This window comes from Botryllus schlosseri, chromosome 6 (assembly GCF_051294905.1).
Source record: "Botryllus schlosseri isolate E-star chromosome 6, Bs_hap1, whole genome shotgun sequence".
NCBI classification, from domain to species: Eukaryota; Metazoa; Chordata; class Ascidiacea; order Stolidobranchia; family Styelidae; genus Botryllus; species Botryllus schlosseri.
This window is the reverse complement of record NC_137241.1, coordinates 8,914,051-8,936,805: the sequence shown is the minus strand read 5'-3', so window position 1 is coordinate 8,936,805 and position 22,755 is coordinate 8,914,051. Positions and strand designations below refer to the sequence as shown.

Genomic DNA, 22,755 nt, shown 5'->3' with positions numbered 1-22,755 from the left:
AAATCTAAGAATGGGACACAACGACATTTCATCAAGTACAATATCAGCTATTTATAAGCAGAGAGCTGGTAATGTGACAATACATAGATCATTGAGGAAACAATGGATCCAGAAGATATGTTTCAACAATTTTGAGAGCCCGTTGCTGCATCCGCAATTTCATATAAACAATTCACATCATAAAAATCCTAATTGCAACGTGGGTTGAGAATTCATATATAGATGTCCGATTTTGAGACATTTTATGTACAACGATCATTCTCAAACTGTAGATGCATGAATGGCATTATATGCAGCCAATAAAGAGTATATACGTAGTTGATGCAAATATCAAGACTATTAATAAGATATGTGCAACCTTCCAATCATGAAATAGACATAATCATTAGTGAATAATAACCACGGTACAAAGAACAGACAGCGACATTTGATGACTGCATTTACAGTTAGCTACATAAGTGCCAGCACTTACTAAGCATGGCTGGTTTAAAGATTAATATCACAAAACATTTTCAAGGGGCATCACACTTTATAGACCAATACACGCACACAGTCCATTACTATATTCTAATGAGTGTGTACTGAGTAATTAACCCCTTACTACCACAGTGTGACGTAAAAATAATGACTCAATACATGAAGCTATCAATCCTTTGACAATTACACGTTATGCACACAGGTAAATACGGGCAGACAGGCAAGCAATTAGATGATCAATTTGATGGCTGTTATTTTCCCTGTTGCAGGGGAACAATCACATCTTGAATTTTGAATATGTCCCAACCAACACTAACAACACATGAAAATTCTATTCATAACGATGGGTTATTACAAATTTTCCAACCTCCATATTTGAAATTACAGACCTGACATCTGTTTTACATTTACAAATAGGGCTAAGCAAAATCAAGGGTAATTTAATTCCGAGCATCACCTACTACGGTGCCATGACAGAAATAACGACATGGGAATTTGGAAAAAGTCGCCTTTCATGGTCACAAGGAAGATAATGCCAGTTTTGACCATGACTAAATCACAGCGCTTTGCAACAATGCCGCATGCCCCAGAACTCCAGGAAATGCCGTCTAATGTTCAAACGAGCGTCGAACATCCATAGCTTTGTGCGCATATTTCGGATGCTGAGTTACCAACAACCGGAGTTTCGAGGTTACCACGATGGAAAAAAATATCAAACCTTCCTTCTATGTGACTCCAGTATATTTTCGTTACTAGAAAACATCGACTCTCTACTACTCGACTTGAATCATTACCATTGATACTCGACTTCGAATTTGAGTACTCGAATATCATGCCCAGCACTATTTACAAATAAAGAGCAATGAATGATTTGACACGCTGCACAAAGCAGTGTAGACTGGCTCTTTCAGTCTGTATTTCGTGTAAGGTAGGACATTTGTCCGCGGCCGGCCAGAATAGGACAGCAGAATTGCACACAACTGACTACACACTGCACTGAAGAGACATAAGAACAAGGTAGGGCTCCCTAAAATCACAGTATCGCAGCACCCCATCGGTAAGAGACCGAGCTCAATACACAATAGTCTTCTTCCACTCGCGCACCAGGTCTGCCACGCCGGCTCAAGAAGTTCCATCGCCATAGCTTGACAGCAGCGCCGCGTCAACAGGCTCCATGCAGGAGGGACAGGTGAAAGATCGCATTAACCAATCGTCGATGCAGTGAACGTGGTAATAGTGCATGCAGGGCAGGTACCTTATTTGTTCCCCGTCTTCGAAATCTATCATGCATATGCAGCACCTGCAACGTGATCACAGCCTTGAGTGATGAGATTTGAACGTGTCAACCCTACAAAAACGCAGCAATGGCGTTATCATGGAGGACTTGTGTTTGAGAAGTTGTTTCAGTTCCAAAAATGGCTCATCATTGAAGCTGTTTTGGACAGTGAATTCCAGGGAGATTTATCACAAGTCAATTGATATAAATCTAATATAATGTGCATCGGCTGTGTCAATCTAGCGATATGGTAAGACCACAAAATATTAGGCTTTCTAAATATGTCTAAATATTCGCAAAACAATGGCTCGAGTGCTTAGCGGCTGCTTTCATCATTTTTGCATCGTGGAATACAATGCAAAATTCCACATTCAGCTACAGCTGCATTGATTTCCTGTACGCCTATTGCATATCACCATGGCCAAGAGGGAAATACCGTTTTGGCGAAAGAAAACACTGCATATCCACAATCATTCGAAGAGTCAAGGACATGGCTAAGATGCAAATTGCTGGTTTCAGGATCTTAGGCTAAGTCCGAAATAGGATACAGATACAGTTCTTATCAGTCTTGGAAACCTCAAAGATTCGAAACATTGAAGTAGCCCGACAGTCTCGATAAACCAATATGGATTTTGGGAATGCATGCGAGTACCCTGTTTTGTGAGGAAAACCTGTAATAGCAATTGCCATGACAAGCAAGTATAGAAATTCAATAAACAGTTGAGCAGCCGATATTAAGGCAAAAAACATTCTCATTTCTCACTGCTATAGTATGACATGACATTCACAAAATGTACTTCAGCATACGTACTCCCTTATTTTTTTGCTTTCCACATAGGAATTGTCCCAATTGCTCTTAGGCAAATACTGAATCAGTCCCATGCGTTGAGCGATTTTGACTTGTTCCTCTTCAGTTAGTTGAAAGACAGTACGTTGTTGACTGGGTGTCAAGTGGTACACAGGAACGTTCGCTTGCCTCTGCAGAGTTTTGAAAACAACAAAAAATTGACAAATAGAACGTGATAGTTGTTGAGAGAAGGGCGTATTTAGAGAACTGCAACGGAATGGATTAAAAATATTTTTCGGATGCAATACAATGGCTAAAGGTTAGCATATACAACCAGCATAGTAGCCTATATTTAGTATTGTATAGTATCCTATTTGTACAGAGTCAAATTGCGAATAGTTTAGTATGGTAGTAGCAATCTAACAAAGGAAACTAAAACTCTGCTGAAATATTTCTCCAGCTGGCAGTTTTTATTAATTGTTCCTCAACATCAGTCTTCAAGTCTTGCACAAATATCAAAGCGCCGTACGTCATTATTCCCACTTTATTGATTAATCTCAACAATTTCCATTGAACAGTCTTTGGAGACATTATTATCGATTTGTATTTAACCCTAATTAGTGAAGAGGTGATAATTGAGAACGAATGCATGCAGACAGGGAAAGCAAATAGACTGATCCCAATTCAACTAACATGAGTAATGAGTATATAGCGGCATTCAATCATGATCTTGATCAAGAATAAATTTTCAATATGTTCCTGTTCTACAGACAAACCGATCCTATGGTATTTAGAAGATAGCTTTGCTTAGCTTTGGCCAGCCCATCAACCACATGTTTGAATCAAGCTACCTGGTGCTCTTATAGCTAGCGAACAGAGCACAAAATCGAATCAAACGGGTTATATTCGAAAGCTACTTGTCTGATTCATTAGACTACTCCAATAAGTCGCTTCGACACCTTCTTATCTTTTCATTGTATCGCAATTTTGTGGTGTTTTGAACCCAGAGTGGAATTGGTGGCAACGGCAAGCAGAATTTTTTGTTCAATTACCTAATTATTTTATGGAGAAAAGCTCTCATCACGCAGGATTAATTTAAAAAATGAACCGAGATTCCATAGGGGTATTGAACCGATTTGGGGGGTTCCACTGATTAGCCAAGATTTTAAAATTTACATTTTCAGAATCAGTGCGAAAGCACCTTTCAATTGAGACAACTTAGATTCTGCGGTCTGGTCGCCAGGTACCTTTGCTCAAATTAATTGTGAGATGAGAATTATTCTCGCGCAACAGATCACATGATATGGGGTGCTACAACTCATATCTGACGGTGTGAAACCTGTCGCAAAGACACTACAAAAGCTTTGAAGGGCTGAGTGGTACTATACATCATCAGGCATACTCCATTATATTACTTACACGGTTACACCTATACCACGCAATATAAACTGAATGACAGCCAATTAGCATTTGTGGTACGTGATGAGTGGTAACTACTGACTTTAGCCTTAAAAATCAATTTACAGTATATGATGGGCCGATGGGGCAGGGCATAATAGCATTTTAATCAGCCAGACATTACAAGATTTACCGTACCTAACCGTCCGTGTGCAATAGTCGGTTAATTTTGCGTGCGACAAACACAGAATCCATACTGACATCAACATAGCCTACATCCTATACCTGAGAGTTGGCAGGAACTGGATACGGAGGTGGTGCTGAACTGGACATTTCACCAGTTTCGCTAAGGTCATCATTCCGTAGCAATGAAACATCATCATCATCCGACTCTCCATTCAAACAGTTACCCATGATTGCAATCAAGCCAAGGCAGACACAAGAACTTTTTGGATACTGTTGTCGAATTTCGATCACCGTCAAATTACAAGATACGTCTGATCATCCCCGTGCAATCAGCAGGTTCAGTACCTTCAAGTTCTCGCAAGTCACAATAACCATATACTAAATTTGTAACTATCGTTATGCCTATATACTACAAGAGAACAGCTTGTAGGAAGAGGTTCATGGTATAGAGTTCGTTGCTCAACCAGTGAACCAGTAAGGGCACAGAGGTGTCATATTGGTTTGCCTCAACGAAAAACCACAACGCCAACGGTAATGTCCTATTGCTATCAAGTTGAATAGTATATTCATATTGAAATGAAATATGAATATACTATTCAACTGTATATTGAAGTTCTGTACCTCCAAGAAGCTCTTCAAATATTGCTATTAAGCTAACATTATGGTCCTGTAACATTATGATTGCGCATGTGAAACAAAACTCGATATGCGCATCATCACGAGCTAATAGTGAGCATCAAGACGGTTTTTCGCAGTTTTTCCCGAAATTTGAAGACCGCTGCCACAGCATAACGAAGTCCGATGCCAATCATGCAATGGCAATCACGTCACGAGTGAGCCAGCGACAGCAATGATCCAGCTGACTACCCTTGTTGGCGCAGACCTCAGAGAGCGACCGTTGTTGATGATCGACGCAAACGACTCAGCCGGCAGACCCGGTCCCGGACTCACACGACTAGCTAAGTAAACAGCAGAGATGAGCGCTGGACTGGACTTTGCGCGATTAGTAAACGTTAATAAAAAATACAGCTGATTGTAAAAATGCCTTATAGCGTGGGGTTACCATACGTTCTCCTGTATGAGGAGTTTTCCTCCTTTTTGAGGTTTTTGCAAATGTCCTAATTTTGGCAATTTAACCTCCTGTAGAGCTTAATTTAGAGCTAAGATGAGGGATAGATTCGAGTGAAAATGTGCATAAACGATGCAGGAAATTCGTTGTTCGAATGTAAGCGACGACCTTTTTTGTAGCCAACCAACCACATTTTGTTGGTAAATTTACCATTTTTTCCGGATTTTACTCCAGTAATGCCAGTCTGAAAATTTTGTAAAATTGCCCTCCTTTCCCGATTCCAAAAATTATGGTAACCCTAATATAGTGTAGTTTTATAGAGGCATTTACTACACTTGCTATACAATTGTACGTTCTCAAGACAAAAGAACTGAAACTATTTTGAACTCAAAGTATGATACTGGGAATCGAAAGAGAAATATAAATACTACTTCTAAAAGCGGAAAAGTTATTTCATGTCTTTTGTCCAGAAAGTTTCAACGGTGGTCTGTTGAAACAGGTGTAAAGCTAAGAAAAAAGTCATAGTCCACTTTTCCAGATTAGGACCCGCCATGAGCTGCTAGATTAGGATATCATAGGTTCAATGCTAGATCGCGAAATTTTAGTTTCAAACGCTATGAAGGACCATATTTACAGTGATGAAATATTTGATACGGGCGACAATGTGGTGCGAACGGAACCGCGCAACCCCATGCTCAAATTATATTCACCGGTACGTCAGTGAAATCATATTAGCCTACTGCACGCGACAAAATTTCTTGGCTTCACTCAGCTTTTATGAAAATTTAACGTTGTTACTCCGTGAAAACAACCCGAAATTCCTCAGGCTATCTTTCTGAGCGGAGGATTAAACTACTTCTACACGACAAACTAAAAATAGCGTAAAGTAAGTAAGTAGGTCAAAAAATATTACTATGTAGGAGAGTAAGTACCTAAGTAGCGGAAAACTACTTGATTACTTCACAAAAGCAGTACTTCGTTACTGAACATGACCACCTGTGCAAACTGACTGAACAAGCCGAACAACTGCTACCGAGCTTGATCTTCCAGGCAACTGTTATCAACTTGAATACTTTGTTATACATAAAAAGCGACATAGAAATGATAACAGATGATTCGGTTCAAACAAAGCTTCGAGAAGCGGCCAAGAACAGGCAAAAGAGCAAATAAACGCAATAGATCTTTCGACGCAATAGCTGCACACAATTCAACTGGGGAACACACCCACAGGAAACGTCTTGATGTGCGAGGACCAGAATGAAGACAGTTGAAAAAACTTCACTTCCGACCACTCAATTCCGTCGATTTTCACTGGAGAAAGAGATGATAGGATTATATAACAAACAAATTTAAGGGCAAATACACTACATACCTTTTAACAAATTATGCTGATGCTTTGAAGTGCAAATCACCCGATTAATGGATGGTATTACAGAAGATTTGGACTCGGTCTCTTTCTCCTTTCCTTTCTTACCAGGTAACCGCACTAAACAGGGTTAACACTATATCAACAGAGCTCTAGACTCTTCCAGCAAGGAGACTTACTTATATTCTTTTTTCCGATGGTCACAACGTCCAGAGAGAGGCTGGGATTGGCAACGTGTTCTCCGACGAGAGGTAGTTTGGAAACGGTGAACGATTTGAAAGTCGTTTTCAGAGTGTACTTCGACAAGTCTCTGTCCTTCCAATAGTCTACTTGCAAACCCATCTTCGTCTCTTGGCCTAGCGGACTGCAATGAATGCAAATACAAAACGTTGGACACACTCGTACGTATTCTGGTATTTCATAACGTACCCGCTCCCAATGTGAGTTTGTGCGGTGGTGGCGCTGGTCAGAGACATTGAAGGACTGTGCGACACGTTTGAGATCGGAGTGGCCATCGATCCTTCCTCACGGTCGGAATCAACTTGAAGAAGGAATACTTTGGCCTCCTGCAGAAAATTTCAGTGTGACACGTACGTATCAAACAATACACCCTGAGATGATCAATGACGAAGTAATTTTACTTTTAGATTACTTCCTGTTCTCTCTACTATTCAAATTTTGGTTTTTGTAAAGTAGAAAGTAGTTCAAACCATCAGCTTGCATCTCTTCTAGAGCATAGACGAATAAATAAAAAAATTTCAGCCTTTTCAAACTAGCTTTAGAATTATAGATGCACCATGTGTTTACAAATTTGACTACGATTGAATAGTATAATCATATTGAAATTAACCCGAATGTGTCCTGCTGACCCTCGTCATAGGTAATCGTCTGCAATTAGTTGAGAATTGGAAAGAACATTGTATATCAACAATCGTATCACAAAATATGATGACACCGGCATGAAATTTCAAATAAGAGAGCGTTCAATGTACTATTGTTGATATACAATGTTCTTTCCGATTCTCTACTAGTTGCTGACTATTACCCCTGACGTGTGTCAGCTGAAAATATTCGGGTTCATTTCAATAGGAATATATCATCAATTGAGTATTAAAGTTCTTTGACTAGAATTGGACTTGAAGCTATACAGTCTTTTTCTCCAAATTACATTATAATTAGAAAATAGCTGCACATTTTTTTTTCAAAAATAGATTAGATTAGAATTACTGAATTCGTGAAAAATTGAATTGAATCATGTTCAGTTAATATCATATCAACGTTCATTGACATAAGCAGGAGGATGCCAAGTATACATATACAATTATACACGCAGTCAGTTTAGGTCGCTTCGTACCATACAGTTCTCCCGCATCATGTTCAGGAAAACCAGAAATTTGATAAGAATTAAAATTAGAACAGTAAAACATTTCACAAACTATCTAAACTAGAAGTATCCAGTTGTCCAAGTCTGTGCTAGAGTACTTTGTTAAATTGCCTAGACACCAATCAATTAACGTACCGAGATAAAAGGAACAAACTTCTGCGACGAACGTTCGTTTTCACTGAAAAACAACATGTTCACGTCATTGCAATCGCTCTGCATATCACCAACCAACACCATACCTGTTTCCGCCAAAAGTGAGCATGGCTTCGGCAATCGATAGCGACAGCGTCGAAACGGCCTGGTCGATGTATTCCAGTATCCGGCGAACGATCACAATGTCGGCATGGCTACGATCCTGATTTGACATCGCGGTATTGCATTGCACAGTTGTCGGCGTCATGGAACTCGCGTTTACAGAAACGCTTCTCTCGAAAGTATCGAGCCACGTTTGGTCAAAAAACAATTTCCCGTAATGGCCGTCCAAAGAGGAAAGATATTGTCCGAGTCTGGTTTTTCCTGAGGATAGAGAAAAAGATGAGGCTTGCAGAGAGTATTCTGAACTTCAATAGACAATTGAATAATATATTCATATCGAGATACCCGAATATTTTCAGCTGGCACTCTACTAGTTGCTGACAATTACTCAGGGTTGTAATGACTCGAGTAACGATTTTCTGATGACTCGAATTGACTCGAGTCATTTTCTCAAAATATGGAAATGACTCGACTCGAAGTCAATCGGTGTATGTCATATGACTCGAGACCGACATTTCAATGTAATTTCGCAGAATAGTAAAGTAACCACACTATCGGGATTTCGTCTATTGGTACCGCTACTTGAGCATGCGACCAGAAACCGCCAAAAGTGAGAAAATTAGATGCGAACCATTCGATATCATGAAACAGAGTTATAAAAAGTGGGTTAAGCCAGACTTTAACTGGAAACTGAGCAGTCAACACAATGACTTGGACTCGGACTCGACCATCTGCTCGCTGACTTGGACTCGGACTTGACTCGGTTGTGAATGGAAATTGACTCAACTTGACTCGAGTCAAAACTATAAAAGTGAGATTGACTTGTGACTCGCGGCCGTATGACTTGGTTACAACCCTGCAATTACCCCCGACTAGTGTCAGCAGAATTATTCAATTGTATATAGGAATACTTGTTGTCTACTATTTCAAAGTATTCAAGCGGGTTTTGTCTACTTCCGTAACCGAAGTCGTTTTTACAATCCTCCAACGATACATTACTTGTTGGTTTTGCATCCCATTAAGGTCGTGTTTTACAGTTTTGCAAAGTGACGCATCATTTTAGGGAAAACCCACCGGCTCCAGCCGATTGAATGCGCAACCAGAACTAGAGCTAAATACCGTACTTAGTTTACCGTCAACAAAGTAGATTGGCGTTTTCTACAGGTCTGAATACATACCCAAAGGCACGAGTAGAAACAAAAAGTAAGAAATCCATTCCGGCGAACGGGAACTCAAATATTCGATGAACTGTTGGAGAATCAGGTTGAAGTACGAGTCGAGACCGGCCACGAGTATCTTCACGCCGGGCGCGGGCATCAGGTTACTGCTCAACCTAAACGAATGCCACAGAATTCACGAAACTTAGACTTGGACAAAGGAAAGTTTTCAGCTTCACCAAATTAGATTAGAATTACAGCTATGCAGTTTTTATCTCGAAAGTATACTAGAAATAGAATTACAGCGACACACTTTTTATCCATAATTAGATTAAAATTATAATTATTGTTACACGGTTTTTTCGAAATTAGAATCAGAAATACAAAATTCACGAAAACTCAGACATTAAATCAGGATCAGTTTATATCAAATCGCAGTTACGTCTCTTACACATGAGAATGGCAAATGTCTGTACAGCAAGCACGTCTCTTTTCGCACTAGACCGATTTCCTGCAGCATTTCCAGGAAACCAATATTTAGATTAAAATTGAAATTAGAGCATAGAGACATTTCACGAATTAGATGAGAATTAGGTTACTGGCATTTGGCTCTAATCAACAGCTAATTGACAACTAGCATTATCTAGTTCAGTACTGTTAAACCGGTATGCACGATGCACCCCCGGGTGCATAAAATTATGCACGAGGTGCACCAGTACGTAAGGGTGCACAGGGGTGCATGAGAAACATGATACTCTAAGGCAGAGGTTTATATGTGGTACGCCATGGAGGCCTTTTCTAGTCGGCGAGTGGAAATTAGGTAGCCAGCAAACCGATATGTAGCAGCCAGGCGAATGTGACGACCCTTTTCTCGCCGGGATAAGTAGGAATTGGACCAAAAATGGCAATTCGACAGTGAGATAAAAGTGATACCCTATCTTTTTCGGCGGTAATGCTGAAAAGGGTTCATGAGTCAGAGCTACAGCATTAATGGGTGTAGCACTGATCTAGGTATCCGAGTTTGAGCGGAAACGTCACAAAACTCACAACTTCTGCAGCTTCGCGGTCAGGTACGCAAACACCGGCCGGAGCTGGTCGCGCGCCGTCGTGCCGATGATCACGGCGTTAATGCTGTTGCCCGATTGGAGGTACGTTTTGAAGGCGTCGCCTAGATGGGCTCCACGCCTCCCCGAGCAGTCGACGAGCAGAATGGGATTGTTCAGTACGTTTTCGTCCTCGCTCAGAGACCCGTGCAGGTATGGCAGAGAATACGGTGACTTTGATTCCTGCAACACGAGAAGATACGGTCGGTAAAAAAGTAATTGTACTTGACTCAATTCCAACCGGTTGAAGCGACACAGCCTGCGACACAAACTATAAAAAGTTTCACGCAAAAGCACCCTCACCGATGCTGCAACACCGTCTTGACCGCTGGCGTGATAATCGGCGGAATCGGCAGTGACGCGAACAACATCAGATTCCCGATGCGTTAATTTACGATATTGCTCCTGATGCGGCTGTGAAAACATCGACGACGTGCCTGATTGGTTGAGGCTGCTGTCATCATCGTTGTAGTAACCATATTCTGAAATTGCGGAGCCTGATTAACGTCACACCACACGGGCTTGGTAGGGAATATCTGTTACCGTGAACTGTAGACGCGCGGTGGGCGTATTCTTCAGGGTCGGAAGAATCGCTTCTTTCTTTGGCAGGCGAGTCCATGATTTCCTGAATTGTCAAATTTGTAGGGATTAAAACGCTGACAAAATGCCGAACTAGTGGCAGAGTACTCGGGGCATTTTTTTCAAACTTTTGCCACCTATTCAAAGCGATGCGGTCAGATACAAAGTACTTCTACTTTTGCTAAGTATTAAAGTAGGCCTAATTCGCTTTCAGACTACTTCCACTACACAGTTTTCGAAGCAAAGCATACTTTCGTACAGTGTGAATTTTGTAAAATACAACACAATTATTTGGATAGGTTTGCATCGCTTTCACCAGCAAAAATATTGCGACACCGTGCAACACAGCCCCTGTATTATCTGAACTGAATATTCTTTAAAAAGTATACCCTTCTTTCTATTTCTAAAGTGGCCAACTCCTATTGACTACTGCGCAATGCCTCAATCAATGGAAATTTTTACTTCATCACTTGGAAATTGTCACATTTTATATCTGCTTGCAGTTTTGGCGTATTTTGCAATAACGTCGCTGACAATTGAATAACAAGAAAGTCTACGTCACACTGTACTTGTGTTATTTACCGTGCACATAATGTCACGTGATCTACTGGAAATAGTATTGGCGCATCTTGAAATCCACTACTTCTACCTGTGATTGAATAAAGCTTTCAAAAGTACGGTACGTTAATGATAATGCTTATTTACTTGGGGACTTTTTATGTGTGTCTTACCAAGAGTTACTGGCGTGATAAAGGAAATAATACTGAGTTGAATTCAAAACGAAATGGCATATTATGATGCAATAATGTTGGGTATAGCAACAGGCAGCGTAAAACAGCAGCGTACGTATGAGATTGTCTTTTGAAAGCTTTATTCAATTCTGTACTAAAATGACTTTTGCTACTTGCAATTGAGTAGAAATTCACGTCGTTACTTGAACCCGAGTACTAACAGTAACTACGTTGTCTTCCTCAGTGCCGATCTAACTGCGAAAATAAGAGCCTCTAATACAGCACATACCTCAACCGGTTCTATATGATCCGTGTTCAGGTGATCCCTCAAACTACAGATTTCGGTCTGCGAGCTGGAATGCGAGATCCGATCGAAAAAAGGCCTGCAAAAGTGTTGGCTACAGCGTCTCGGCTTCGACAAAACGCCGTGGCGCCGCTCACCTTAATTTTGGCTTCGGCGTCGACAGTATGCTGATGTTGTCCTCCACTTCGGGACAGCTGTCGCTTAGATTCAAGTCTTCGATTTGATTGTAGAGGAAATTCAGGTCCTCGGCGTCTGCGTCGTTTTCATTCGACCCTTGACCGATCTCCTCGTCGAGTCCCTGACACGTTATAGAACGGAACCATTAATGAAGAGTTGCGAAGTCGCATTGGAAAACTGGCCTCAAACTCCTGTTCAAAGCTACTTCATCAAGTACTGTCGGAACCACTCATTATCCATTTCCACTGATTTTGACCAACCTTGCAAGGCACCCACGTTCACCAGGGTAGTGTCGGCAGACTTGTACAAATTACCAATCTAGTCAATGGACGACTAATAATCAGCCTACTATTTTTTTAGTACCGGTAGTTGAGTTTCGCGGATTGTGAAAAGTGACTAGGACGGGCGCTGAACCCTAATTTTCCGTAGGTATGCGGGATTGGTGACGTCACAAAGTCTTAATACGTCAAAATTGGCAAATGAGCCGACTCGCAAGTGTTCAATATCACCACAGTAACTACTTGTTGCTTGGATATGGTGACAAAAATACGATATTATCACGCAGGCACGTAGTCAGCCGGCCGCCAGCTGAATTGATTGAATTTGATTTCAAATTTAAAAAGTTATTAGGGTTGAGTACATGCACCAATGCCGATCACGCGATCATACATCAATCGGATCAGCTTCCTCATGATGACGAAGTCGTATGACATATATATACTCGATATCTCACGCTACCAGTAGCAAGTCCGACTGCGCTCACTTAGCGAGCTCACGATCTCCAGTCAATACGCAACACATCCGCCAACATGCGTGCTGGCAAACAGATTTTAATCACTCCGTCTCGAAAACAAACGAATACGCATCTTCGGGGACGACTAATTAATCTAAAGTTACAGGAATTATTTTCACAAATGCAAAGTCTGTTCTGGACTCCGTTCAGTAGCGACACTGATTTCAGATGAGTCAGAACTTTCGATATCAAGAGCCTTCAACAGATCTTCTGTCTTAGTATTGGCGCAAAACCAAATCTATTACTCCGCTTGATTCTGTTCACAGCCAGTATAAATTTCAATCAATTCTGTCTATGGTCAACGTCTTGAGCCAGTATGACATCACAATCACAACAGACGAGACAGTTCCGGCCGCCGCATCAGATATCATATTTCTACACAGCACATGACAATCGCTAAATTTTGCCCGTGTACAAATTGGCATCTGTCAAAGTCTCGGTCTTGTTTCCTTGCGCCGCGTCTTCTAATTACTCGTATTCGATCAATGTATGGCTGCTGATTTGCTCCCGTGAGCAGCAGCATTACGAAATACATTGCTTATTTCTAAATCGCACAATTCACCAGCTAGTAAGGCAGTGACATGCCTAGCGAAATTCTGGGTGTGCCACATACCCCAAGAGATTCCTACGTATGCCTGCCACTGCCATGCCTATCATACCCGCGTTCAGCGCCTATGGACTAAGGTGACTAGTTCTATTGTGGATTTCGAAAAGTGAGTAGATCTACTTCCAATTCTAGTTGAGCATTTAAAAATTAGAAAACAATTGTCGTCGTTTGGCGTAAATCGCGAAACCAGTGTTCCGTTGTCAATGTTCTCGCAGACATTGCTATCGCAGATCACTACTAACATTGGCACAGTCAGCGGTGGGTTATGCGGGTTGTCGAAACCCCTACCATTTCAAACTTTAAATGCTGATTATATCTGCAATATTCCTCAGCTCATTTACAATCCAGTAATTCGTGTTGTCAGTTATTAGGTAGTTGAGTTTTAGGTGGTTAGTCGAGGATTTTTACAGGTCATTAGCTCTAGTTGTTTTAGTATGTACAAGTCTGATTGTCGAAGAGCAGGTGTATCACCTCTGGCAAAGTAGAAATACAATCAATGGCGGGATTCAAATTTTTGTCAGCCAGCTCTCTTGCAATTTTCAAGTTATATTTCAGGGTTGTAACCAAGTCATAAGGCTAAAAGTCACAAGTCAATCCCACTTCTATAGTTTTGACTCGAGTGATTTTCAATTCACCACCGAGTCAAGTCCGAGTCCAAGTCATCGAGCAGAGGGTCGAGTCCAAGTCATGGTGCTGACTGCTTAGTTTCCAGTTAAAGTCTTGTTCAACCGGCATTTTATAACTGTTCGGTGATATCGAATGGTTCGCACTTATAATATACTAATTTTCCTCACTTTTTGCAGTTTCTGGTCGCATTTTCAAGTACCGGTACCAATAGACGAAATGCCAATGGTGTGGTTACTTTACCATTCTTCGAAATTGCAATGAAATGTCGGTCTTGGCCATCTGAGTCTCGAATCATAGGACTTGGTTCGAGTCATGCGCAATGACTGGAGTCCAAGTCGAGTCAATACACAGATTGACTCTAGTCAAGTCATTTCCGTATTTGGAGAAAATGACTCGAGTCAAGTCGAGTCATCAAAAAATCATGATTCGAGTCATGACAACCCTGTTATATTTTGAAGGTTCTGTTGCCAACAGTGATTGGCAGTAACCAGTAACGATAACCGGTTCTATAATTACATGAAATTTCGTGACACCGATCCGGTGTAAACCGGCTGAGTCCGACCACTGAGTACAATATACAAGTCTAGAAAATTTATCCTAACCTTAAGTATTGAACAGTAGTGAACAGCTATAATAACCATCGCCCAATCAATATTTCGTTCTAACTAGCAGATCTATAATATACAGCAAACCATGAGGTCGAATAGTTAATGGAAACTGTGCTGATACATTTTCAGTATCTAAAAATAGCCAAAATCATGGATACGCAATCAAATGAATTTCCACGCGGCGTGGCACCATTCCCAAAACATGATTAGGGCTCGTTAGGCTATGCTGTTCAAGATTATAAGACATTACATTGTCTCATTTTTAAAACAACTTTTGATCTCATCTAAATTCATCAAGTGACACTGGAAAATGGCCAAAATTGATTTATGCAGGAGCAATATAATAGTTCTGCAATGTGAGCAGATCATACAATTTCGAATAGGTCATTGGACATCGCCTGTGGTAAATCGTAAATGAACCCCATTGAACTAGCCACACTGTTGGTAAGTTTTAAGAAAGAACTTTACCTCGTCTTCGCCCTGTTTGAATCTACGAAGGAGAGCGATCAGTTTGGCTTTGATAAAGTTCTGTTGCCTCGAAGAATTCGACAGTCTATGTTTCATTCTTGTCTTCCGTTTATCATCATCGTGGTACATCTGAATTTGTAAAAACTTGATCATGAGCCGTCACGTTACAAAGAAATTTACAGTTGACTAACTTCCTGGTCCGAAGAATACGTCTCTTCATCATCGGTGTAGTTGTCCATGTCTGGCAAACGATCTGCTCAAGATAATTAATCATTGGTAATAAGAAAGTAGTTAGAAGGTGACAGGAACACTGATTCGTTGTGACATTGGAAAAATGTGGCGGAAGATAAAATCAAGATTGATATGAGGTGAAAAATGATTTGTTTTACGCCGATTCCAGGTGCGAATTGAAGGCTTACTAGTTAACATTTCAAACTACCATGCAATGTTCAATCAATTTATGTGTCACAGCCGGAAATGTCATTGACATGATATCATATTAGGGAATCAGATAAAAAAGAACTAAATCTTTTAGCATTTTTCATACATGCGAAGACTCAGTAGGTTAATCAGGAGTAAGAAAAGTTAGATCAGCTACAATCAACTCTGTTGTCACCACGGTAGTAATCACTAATCAATGTGAGTCTACTAGGGTTGTGCATACAAAAATTTACTTTTTAAATTTCACTGGCAACCTGATTGCATCAAACTCGTGAATAAAGCATCACTTCACCTTCATACACGCCTGGAACACAATGTCTGATCATATCGAAGTGACGAAAATAGGCCCTGTCACTGCAATTGGCCTACTATTCTATTGTGAAATTGTTGACGTGTCAAATTGGAATTGATAAACTGCTATTGGTCGGAATTGACCCAGATTTGGTACAACCGGACAATTTCCGTGTGCCACCAAAATCGGAAACATTTTTTAACAGCCCTAGTGCCTGCGTTGCAATGCCTGGTGTGAAAAAGTTGGTACAAAGTACTAAGGCTAATCACGAGAAGGTCAAGATAGATCAGCTGTAGCAGTCAATAAGTAACCACTGGACAGTCTGTCTATTGTACAACAACAGGTTAAATGAAGTGTCGAAAATTACAAGGTCATTACCAAGTCGGCAATATCTAAATATTGGTAGGCAAGTGCTGTGAGAAAGTCGCACTTCGAACAGGGGATCTTCAGATTGCTTCCTGCGCATGAATGAAAGCAGCAGATTTAGAAACCGCACCACTCAACTTCAAATGTCGTGAGCCCGTCGTGTTGATTAACATTTGACACAAGATAAATGGAACGGAGACACGAGCAGATGTCAAGTCGACAACAACATCATCTATTATTAATTTGAAATTGAAAATGTAAGTGAGACATGCAGCACGAAGACACTCCACCGCACCGGCTTCGTGCCTTTTTTCCGCCTGCTCCAAAGATGCTTCCACTTCATCGGCCGGACTGCTGTGGGCGTTTGAAATGACGACTTGCGCCTGAACTGAGCTGCCGTTCCGTTGATCTTTGTTGGCGCCGATCAGATCGAGCGAAGACTCGTCCGTTATGGGGCACTGTATGATCTAAAACAGACCATCAAGTAGAAATTGATTGTAATTAATTACGAATGCGATTAGAGATCAAAAATGCACGGACAAGGGATAAAAGATACGGGGAGCTCGTACCAGTGATCGATTAGATTGTAGATTGCATTCCAAATATCCAATATAAAGTAAAACCAGTCAAGATGTCTACTTTTAATATATGCTTTATCAAATTGTGATAGTATCAAAAATATGAGAACCATTGAAATGAAGTAAATAATCCTGATTACTCTAAATTTTACCATTAGCATGATCAAACACTTGGGATTTTTTCGTAAATCAAATCCAAACAACAGAGGTGGCCTAATCGTAATCGATTGTAATGGTAGGCCTACTCTAATCTATCTACCTCTGCCTATTACAGTAGGCCTACTGATTAACTTACTTGGGCAAGATCCAGTGTTCCTATCGCTAATGTCTTGTAGCCAAGCATGGCGCGGTTTTTGTAACGTTTCTTCCGTTGAAGCATTATTTGCAGCGTGTTTCCGTCTCGTTTTACAAAATGAGAATACTGAAATAGCAAAATGACAAACGTTCGAAAACATATTTGGCATTGTACAATTGAATAATATATTTAAATGAAAATAGACGTGAATATTTTCGGCTGACACTAGTCAGGGGTAATTGTCAGCAACAGGCAGAGAATTGGACAAAATTATCCAACAAATGTTTGCCAACCGCAGATTCATCGTATTTGCTTGTTCTGATTGATGCATCAGGGGATGAGTCAACAGCGACCTTTCTCCGATATTGCATTGTGCACCGTGAAAAAAATAAGAACCTAACCTACAGTTACCCGAAATGAGACCGACCCTGAGCTGCGAGGATGATTTTAATAATGTAGAAGCCCGAACTTTAAAGTAAGTCCTCTAGTCGAATAATAAATGAATTCATAATATGAATTATAAATTGAGAAATAAAAAGCCATACCCTAAAAACATGCTATAGTCCATTTTCAATTTCCCAGACATGGGTGATCATGAGTGATCGCAGTTGATACTATTTGAAACAAATTTCAAAGTAATTTTGCTCGATTATTTTGCATACCGGTACAGGAATATAATCGATTGCGTCGTAAGATGCTGATGGCACGGGACCAGTCTTCTCCCGTCCTGTCAAGTGCTGCAACGACCGAGGTGAAGATATCATGCCCTGCACCCATTCCGGTGTCGTCCATGGGTGCAAATTCAAGCAATTCCCCAATAATTTTCAATGAATAATCAACGTGCCTAACAAATAATCCCAGTTGTGCAACATCTGTGATATCCGTGCCCTCGTCAATCGCCACTGAAAACTTGACAGTCTTTCCAAGTCATTTGATAGATCAGCTATTCTATTTGTGACTGTGTTCTTTTAAAGACTGATCTTGGCAATTGCAGACCGCTTTTCTGGCCAGGACTTCCGCAGTCAGCAGCAAGCAGGTGTTTACCAACTCCTCTTCTGAATAAGGCTTGGATGCCTTAAGGTTACGGCGTGCACTGAGCAGTGTAACCTTAACCCTAACCGCCGTAACCTTAAGACTCTCAGACGTGCTGCGTACACCTCTGGAACACTGGACGCACATAGCGATGCTAACGAGGCAGCTCTGTACCTTGCAAACGTTTACGACGCAGCTCGCAAGGAACGAGTCGAAGCTATTGCCCATTCCGTGGAAAACTAGTTGGAAGCAGGCCAATCAAGAGCAGCCTGGAAAGCCATCGGTGAACTAGTTGGCTTCAAGAGGGCCCCGCGTGAAGGCCTGTACGGAAGACCTCGCTGCACACTTCGAGACCCTGTTATCTACACCTGCACCGGACATCGATGTGCTCGTTGCACCGCCTTCACTAGCAGCAAATCCTCTAGCGATCAATACAGCCCTGATCACGCTAGGTGAGCTCAAGACAGCCATGCGTGGAGTACCACAATTCAAGGCCACCGGTACGGACGGCATCCCAACAGCTGCTTACACCTCGGGCGTTGCACCTGTGCTCCTCGACGTCATGAATGGCGTCCTAGAAGGCGGCCCGGTGCCCCCTGAGTGGCTCGAGAGCGAAATCGTCCCTATCTACAAGAAAGGCGCTGCGAGTGACCCAGCGAACTACAGAGGCATCTCCCTGATGCAGACCGCTGCCAAGTTGTTCGACCGAGTATTGCTCCTTCGCATACGTGAGCAACTCTCTACCAAGCTCCTGAATGCTCAGAATGGATTTCGACCATCTCGCGGTACTACAGAGCACATCCTGGCACTGCGCACAATCATTGACACCTGTCGCTCACGCAAAAAGAATGTTGTGGCCGTCTTCGTTGATTTCGCGAAAGCCTTCGACTCGGTCTCGCGCCCAGCCATGGCAGAGATCCTCAGATTCTACGGAATTCCTGAGGTGATAACGTACGCCATTATGGCCCTCTACACTGACACACGAGCGCGAGTCCGAACAGATGACGGCCCAAGCGGAGATTTCAACACTTCGGCTGGTGTGTTTCAAGGTGACACCCTAGCACCATTCCTGTTCGTGGTCATCCTTGGCTTCGTCCTACGAATGGCCTTCCCGGATAATATGAACTTCTTTGAATGGCGGCCACGGCAAGGAACGCGCACGCGTACGACTCGCGAGGCAATACACGTAGGTATTCTTGCCTACGCAGACGACCTAGCCTTGCTTGCCCCGAACACCGCATCGGCACAGCGCCTCATTAACCAGCTAGAAGCCGCCGCCGCTCTTGTTGGACTCCAGATCAACGCCAAGAAGACTGAGGTTCTGGCCATACCAGCTCTACCGAAGAACGCGACACCGATTCAACTGGGAGAAATCGATCTCAAGTATGTAACGAGTTTTGTGTACCTCGGTATTGACGTCGCCGACTCTGGAAAAGCGCTCAAGGCGAGGCGAGCAAAGGCCTGGGGCGCGGCAAGACGGCTACATAGCCTCTTCTATTCAAGTGCCTCAACCCAGCTCAAGACCCGTATCTTCCGTGCCACTGTCGAGCAGGTTCTTCTCTACGGAATAGAGGCACTCACGCTGACAGAGAAGCTGGCTAAGACGCTCAACGCTAACTATGACGCACTCCTCCGCTATGCACTCGGCATTCACCATCCGGAGCATATATCCACGAATGCATTGCGAGAGCTCACAGGAACGGTCCCATGCCGTCTACTGGCAGCTGAACGACGCTTCCGCCTAATCGGCCATCTAGTGCGGCATCAAGACGAGCAACCAGCCGCCGCCATCATCAATCACATTCCGACGGAGCCATGGCGCAGAGGTGGCTGGAATCGGAAAACATGGCGCTCGACAATGGAGACTGACCTAGCGCAACGCGGGCTGTCGCTTGAAGACGCCCACGACCGCCTACGTTGGAGACGCTTAATACGAGCCTAAAACTGATTATCTTGAAGTTTTTTTTGTTTCCTGTTTTCTTTTGCCCTTTTCATTTTATTTTATCTAATTGAAAAGTCGATATATATATATTGGATGCCTGCTCCAACTCGCTTACAATAAGCAAGCTTCCTATCATATCTCTATCAGATATATCGCAACTGATTTCTTCAGACTGGCCATCATCTTTTTAATTTTAACATTTCGCAGTTGCCCTTCGATATCTTGGTATTTTCTTTATGAGGAATCTGGTAGCGCCGCCATGAAAAAAACTTTTGTTCCAGTTTTGATGGAGCATTCTGCACTCGATATCCACTCTTCTTCTTTTCTCATAGTTGGAATCTAGGTCTCCTTGTCACAAATATGCTGACAATCAATAGCAACAGGAGCGAAGAGAAAGACGACTGCTGGGAAAAGCTCTATTGTCGCACGATAAGAACTTGATAAGAGACGTCAGATTACCAGTGAGATGCAATGTCAATACCGAGCGCGTCAAATAATCCCCCAGCGGATGTCAATCACACCATTTCGCGTATGAATGAATACACGTACCCTAGTGCACCGTTCATACTTGCCGATTAGAAACACTGATACGTCACAAGCGAGATATATCCATACCAAAATCGTTTTACCTGGAGAGAAAATGTCAACTCGAGATCCACACTGGAATGACCACTGCTAGGCAGCGCGATTTCATTTGACCGTAGAACTCTTTTCGAACCCTAAAAGATTCTGGGCATTATAACAGGGGTCTACTCAGAATACAGTAAAATACACCCACCTGCATTCTCACGGCAAGAAAAAAGGATTGGGCATCTTTGTCGAACTCTCGTACTAATATTAGCTTTCCCAATGCGATACTGCACACCCTGTTAAACGATCAAACATTATATCAATGGATTTCGTGTCCACTTGTATTTTATACGCCGCGTCTCTGAGTAAAACATGTATACGATACAGAGAAAGGCAGGGTAGTACTTGAAACATGGAGCAATAAACATCAATGCCGTAAGTAGGATGTAATTGTCTAAGAGCAGAATGTGAAAGCCAAGAAGACGTTTGATAAAAAAATTAGAGTCTTTCACTAACAGTTAGGCATAAGTAAAGTGGATGGATTGCATTATTTCTTCCGAAAGAATGCCACCCACCAGGCAAAATCCAGATGGTGGTTTTAACAGGACATATGAATAAGCTCCTATAGGTTTCCATTATGCTGCAACTATGATGGAATGTCAGGTATATATAACTGAATATTAAAGAAGAGGCGAACAAAGATAAACACACAGAGCGTTTAATAGCGAAATTTCATGTACCAGAACCAAAAACTTTGTTTTGTTGCAATCCATATTTTTTGGTGGATTATGAATTTATCGGTCCGTGAACTCAAAATGTTTAAAACCATTGTTACAGTATATATTAATTTCGTTAACAATTACCACATGCAACATGTCTCACGCAGTCACGCTGCTACAGAGGCTGTAACGCGAGCAATTTACGTAACTCACACAAACAAATTTAGCAAAAGTACGAAGATTCCATCTCGGCTCTGAACGCCCCACAAAACCCTATATGTGCAACTGACCAGCAGTGATGACTTTTCATTAACGATAATTAGTGAGGAACCCAAACCCGATGCGCGATTGATCAGCACTACGGTACAGGTACAAGCAATTATCACGCATTATTGCACTTTGCACATAGTCACACACCAAAGATATGACTGAAGACTGATATCAATCAGTATGTCAACTATATTCACACCTGCAGAGATTATAGCTTGCGTCAGCGACTTGCTCCCATAAGGTAACATCATGAAAATTGCCTACCTTGGTATAGAATGCGGAGACGTTCTGTCGACTTCCCAAGTCGCAAAGAGATTCATAGGAACGGCACTCTGGCCATGGGATAGCGTTAGTCTGTTCATCTTCAATCATTCATTTACAATACGACGACTACGCATTATAGCGTCAAGTAAAGACAAAAAGATACATTTATTTTGGCAAATTTCGCTTAAACTATTCCTGTAAACAGAAAGGTAAAGATTTTTGTCAGATGAACTAAATCAAATAAACACAACAAGGCCTTTACAGGTCATGTCGTCATCTCAATTTAAATTTCTTTTTGACGAAGCAATAAATTGTCCACAGTCCACACGAAGTACAGTACCGCATATCGTTACAGTAGGTACAGTGCTGGAAATATCATTGGAATCTTTGGAGAGACTATGGAGAATGTAAATCTGCTCTGTTGATCAATCACTATGGCCACTATTGGCCACTGACTGACATCTTTCAAACATAAAACTCGCTACTGCCAAGGATGCCACTGGGATATTTTGGAAAAACCCATGCAGAACTAGAGGCCAAATAAACCCAGATCACTCAAATTTATATAAGATACGGTACTGGATAAGAAACTGGAACCTGACAGTCACCAAATACAGTCATAAAAGCCTTTGAT

The 22,755-nt window shown here is 41.8% G+C and overlaps 2 protein-coding genes across 3 annotated transcripts; both read right to left on the bottom strand.

Moving 5' to 3' along the window:
• Positions 1-3: 3 nt before the first annotated feature.
• Positions 4-4,678, bottom strand: LOC145440854 (RING finger protein 11-like). 2 transcript variants are annotated; one of them, XM_080318620.1, is made up of 3 exons: positions 4,225-4,678; positions 2,565-2,735; positions 4-1,777 (listed from the first exon to the last, which is right to left on the bottom strand). In XM_080318620.1, exons 1-3 carry the CDS (start codon positions 4,350-4,352, stop codon positions 1,600-1,602), a joined length of 477 nt encoding a protein of 158 aa, XP_080174746.1. In that variant the 5' UTR covers positions 4,353-4,678; the 3' UTR covers positions 4-1,599. The 2 variants fall into 2 exon arrangements, with proteins under 2 accessions (XP_080174746.1, XP_080174747.1); XM_080318621.1 differs by having other exon boundaries at positions 2,565-2,731; positions 4,224-4,662.
• A 1,572-nt stretch (positions 4,679-6,250) lies between these two features.
• Positions 6,251-22,343, bottom strand: LOC145440840 (phosphofurin acidic cluster sorting protein 2-like). The gene is made up of 19 exons (XM_080318600.1): positions 22,122-22,343; positions 21,077-21,164; positions 20,928-21,017; positions 17,325-17,450; positions 16,747-16,918; positions 15,544-15,605; positions 15,353-15,481; positions 12,210-12,370; positions 12,058-12,151; positions 11,002-11,083; positions 10,762-10,940; positions 10,403-10,641; positions 9,377-9,531; positions 8,183-8,459; positions 8,079-8,121; positions 6,989-7,125; positions 6,739-6,923; positions 6,566-6,679; positions 6,251-6,504 (listed from the first exon to the last, which is right to left on the bottom strand). Exons 1-19 carry the CDS (start codon positions 22,217-22,219, stop codon positions 6,401-6,403), a joined length of 2,535 nt encoding a protein of 844 aa, XP_080174726.1. The 5' UTR covers positions 22,220-22,343; the 3' UTR covers positions 6,251-6,400.
• Positions 22,344-22,755: the final 412 nt, after the last annotated feature.

Coding starts and splice junctions, on each gene's coding strand:
- LOC145440854 (XM_080318620.1), bottom strand. CDS start 4,352: ATGGGTAACTGTTTGAATGGAGAGTCGGATGATGATGATGTTTCATTG. Junction 2,736..4,224: donor CCAGTTCCTGCCAACTCTCA/GGTATAGGATGT, acceptor TTTCAAAACTCT/GCAGAGGCAAGCGAACGTTC. Junction 1,778..2,564: donor GAAAGCAAAAAAATAAGGGA/GTACGTATGCTG, acceptor ATCACGTTGCAG/GTGCTGCATATGCATGATAG.
- LOC145440840 (XM_080318600.1), bottom strand. CDS start 22,219: ATGAACAGACTAACGCTATCCCATGGCCAGAGTGCCGTTCCTATGAAT. Junction 21,165..22,121: donor TCTCCGCATTCTATACCAAG/GTAGGCAATTTT, acceptor ATCGTTTAACAG/GGTGTGCAGTATCGCATTGG. Junction 11,084..12,057: donor ATCATATAGAACCGGTTGAG/GTATGTGCTGTA, acceptor TTGACAATTCAG/GAAATCATGGACTCGCCTGC.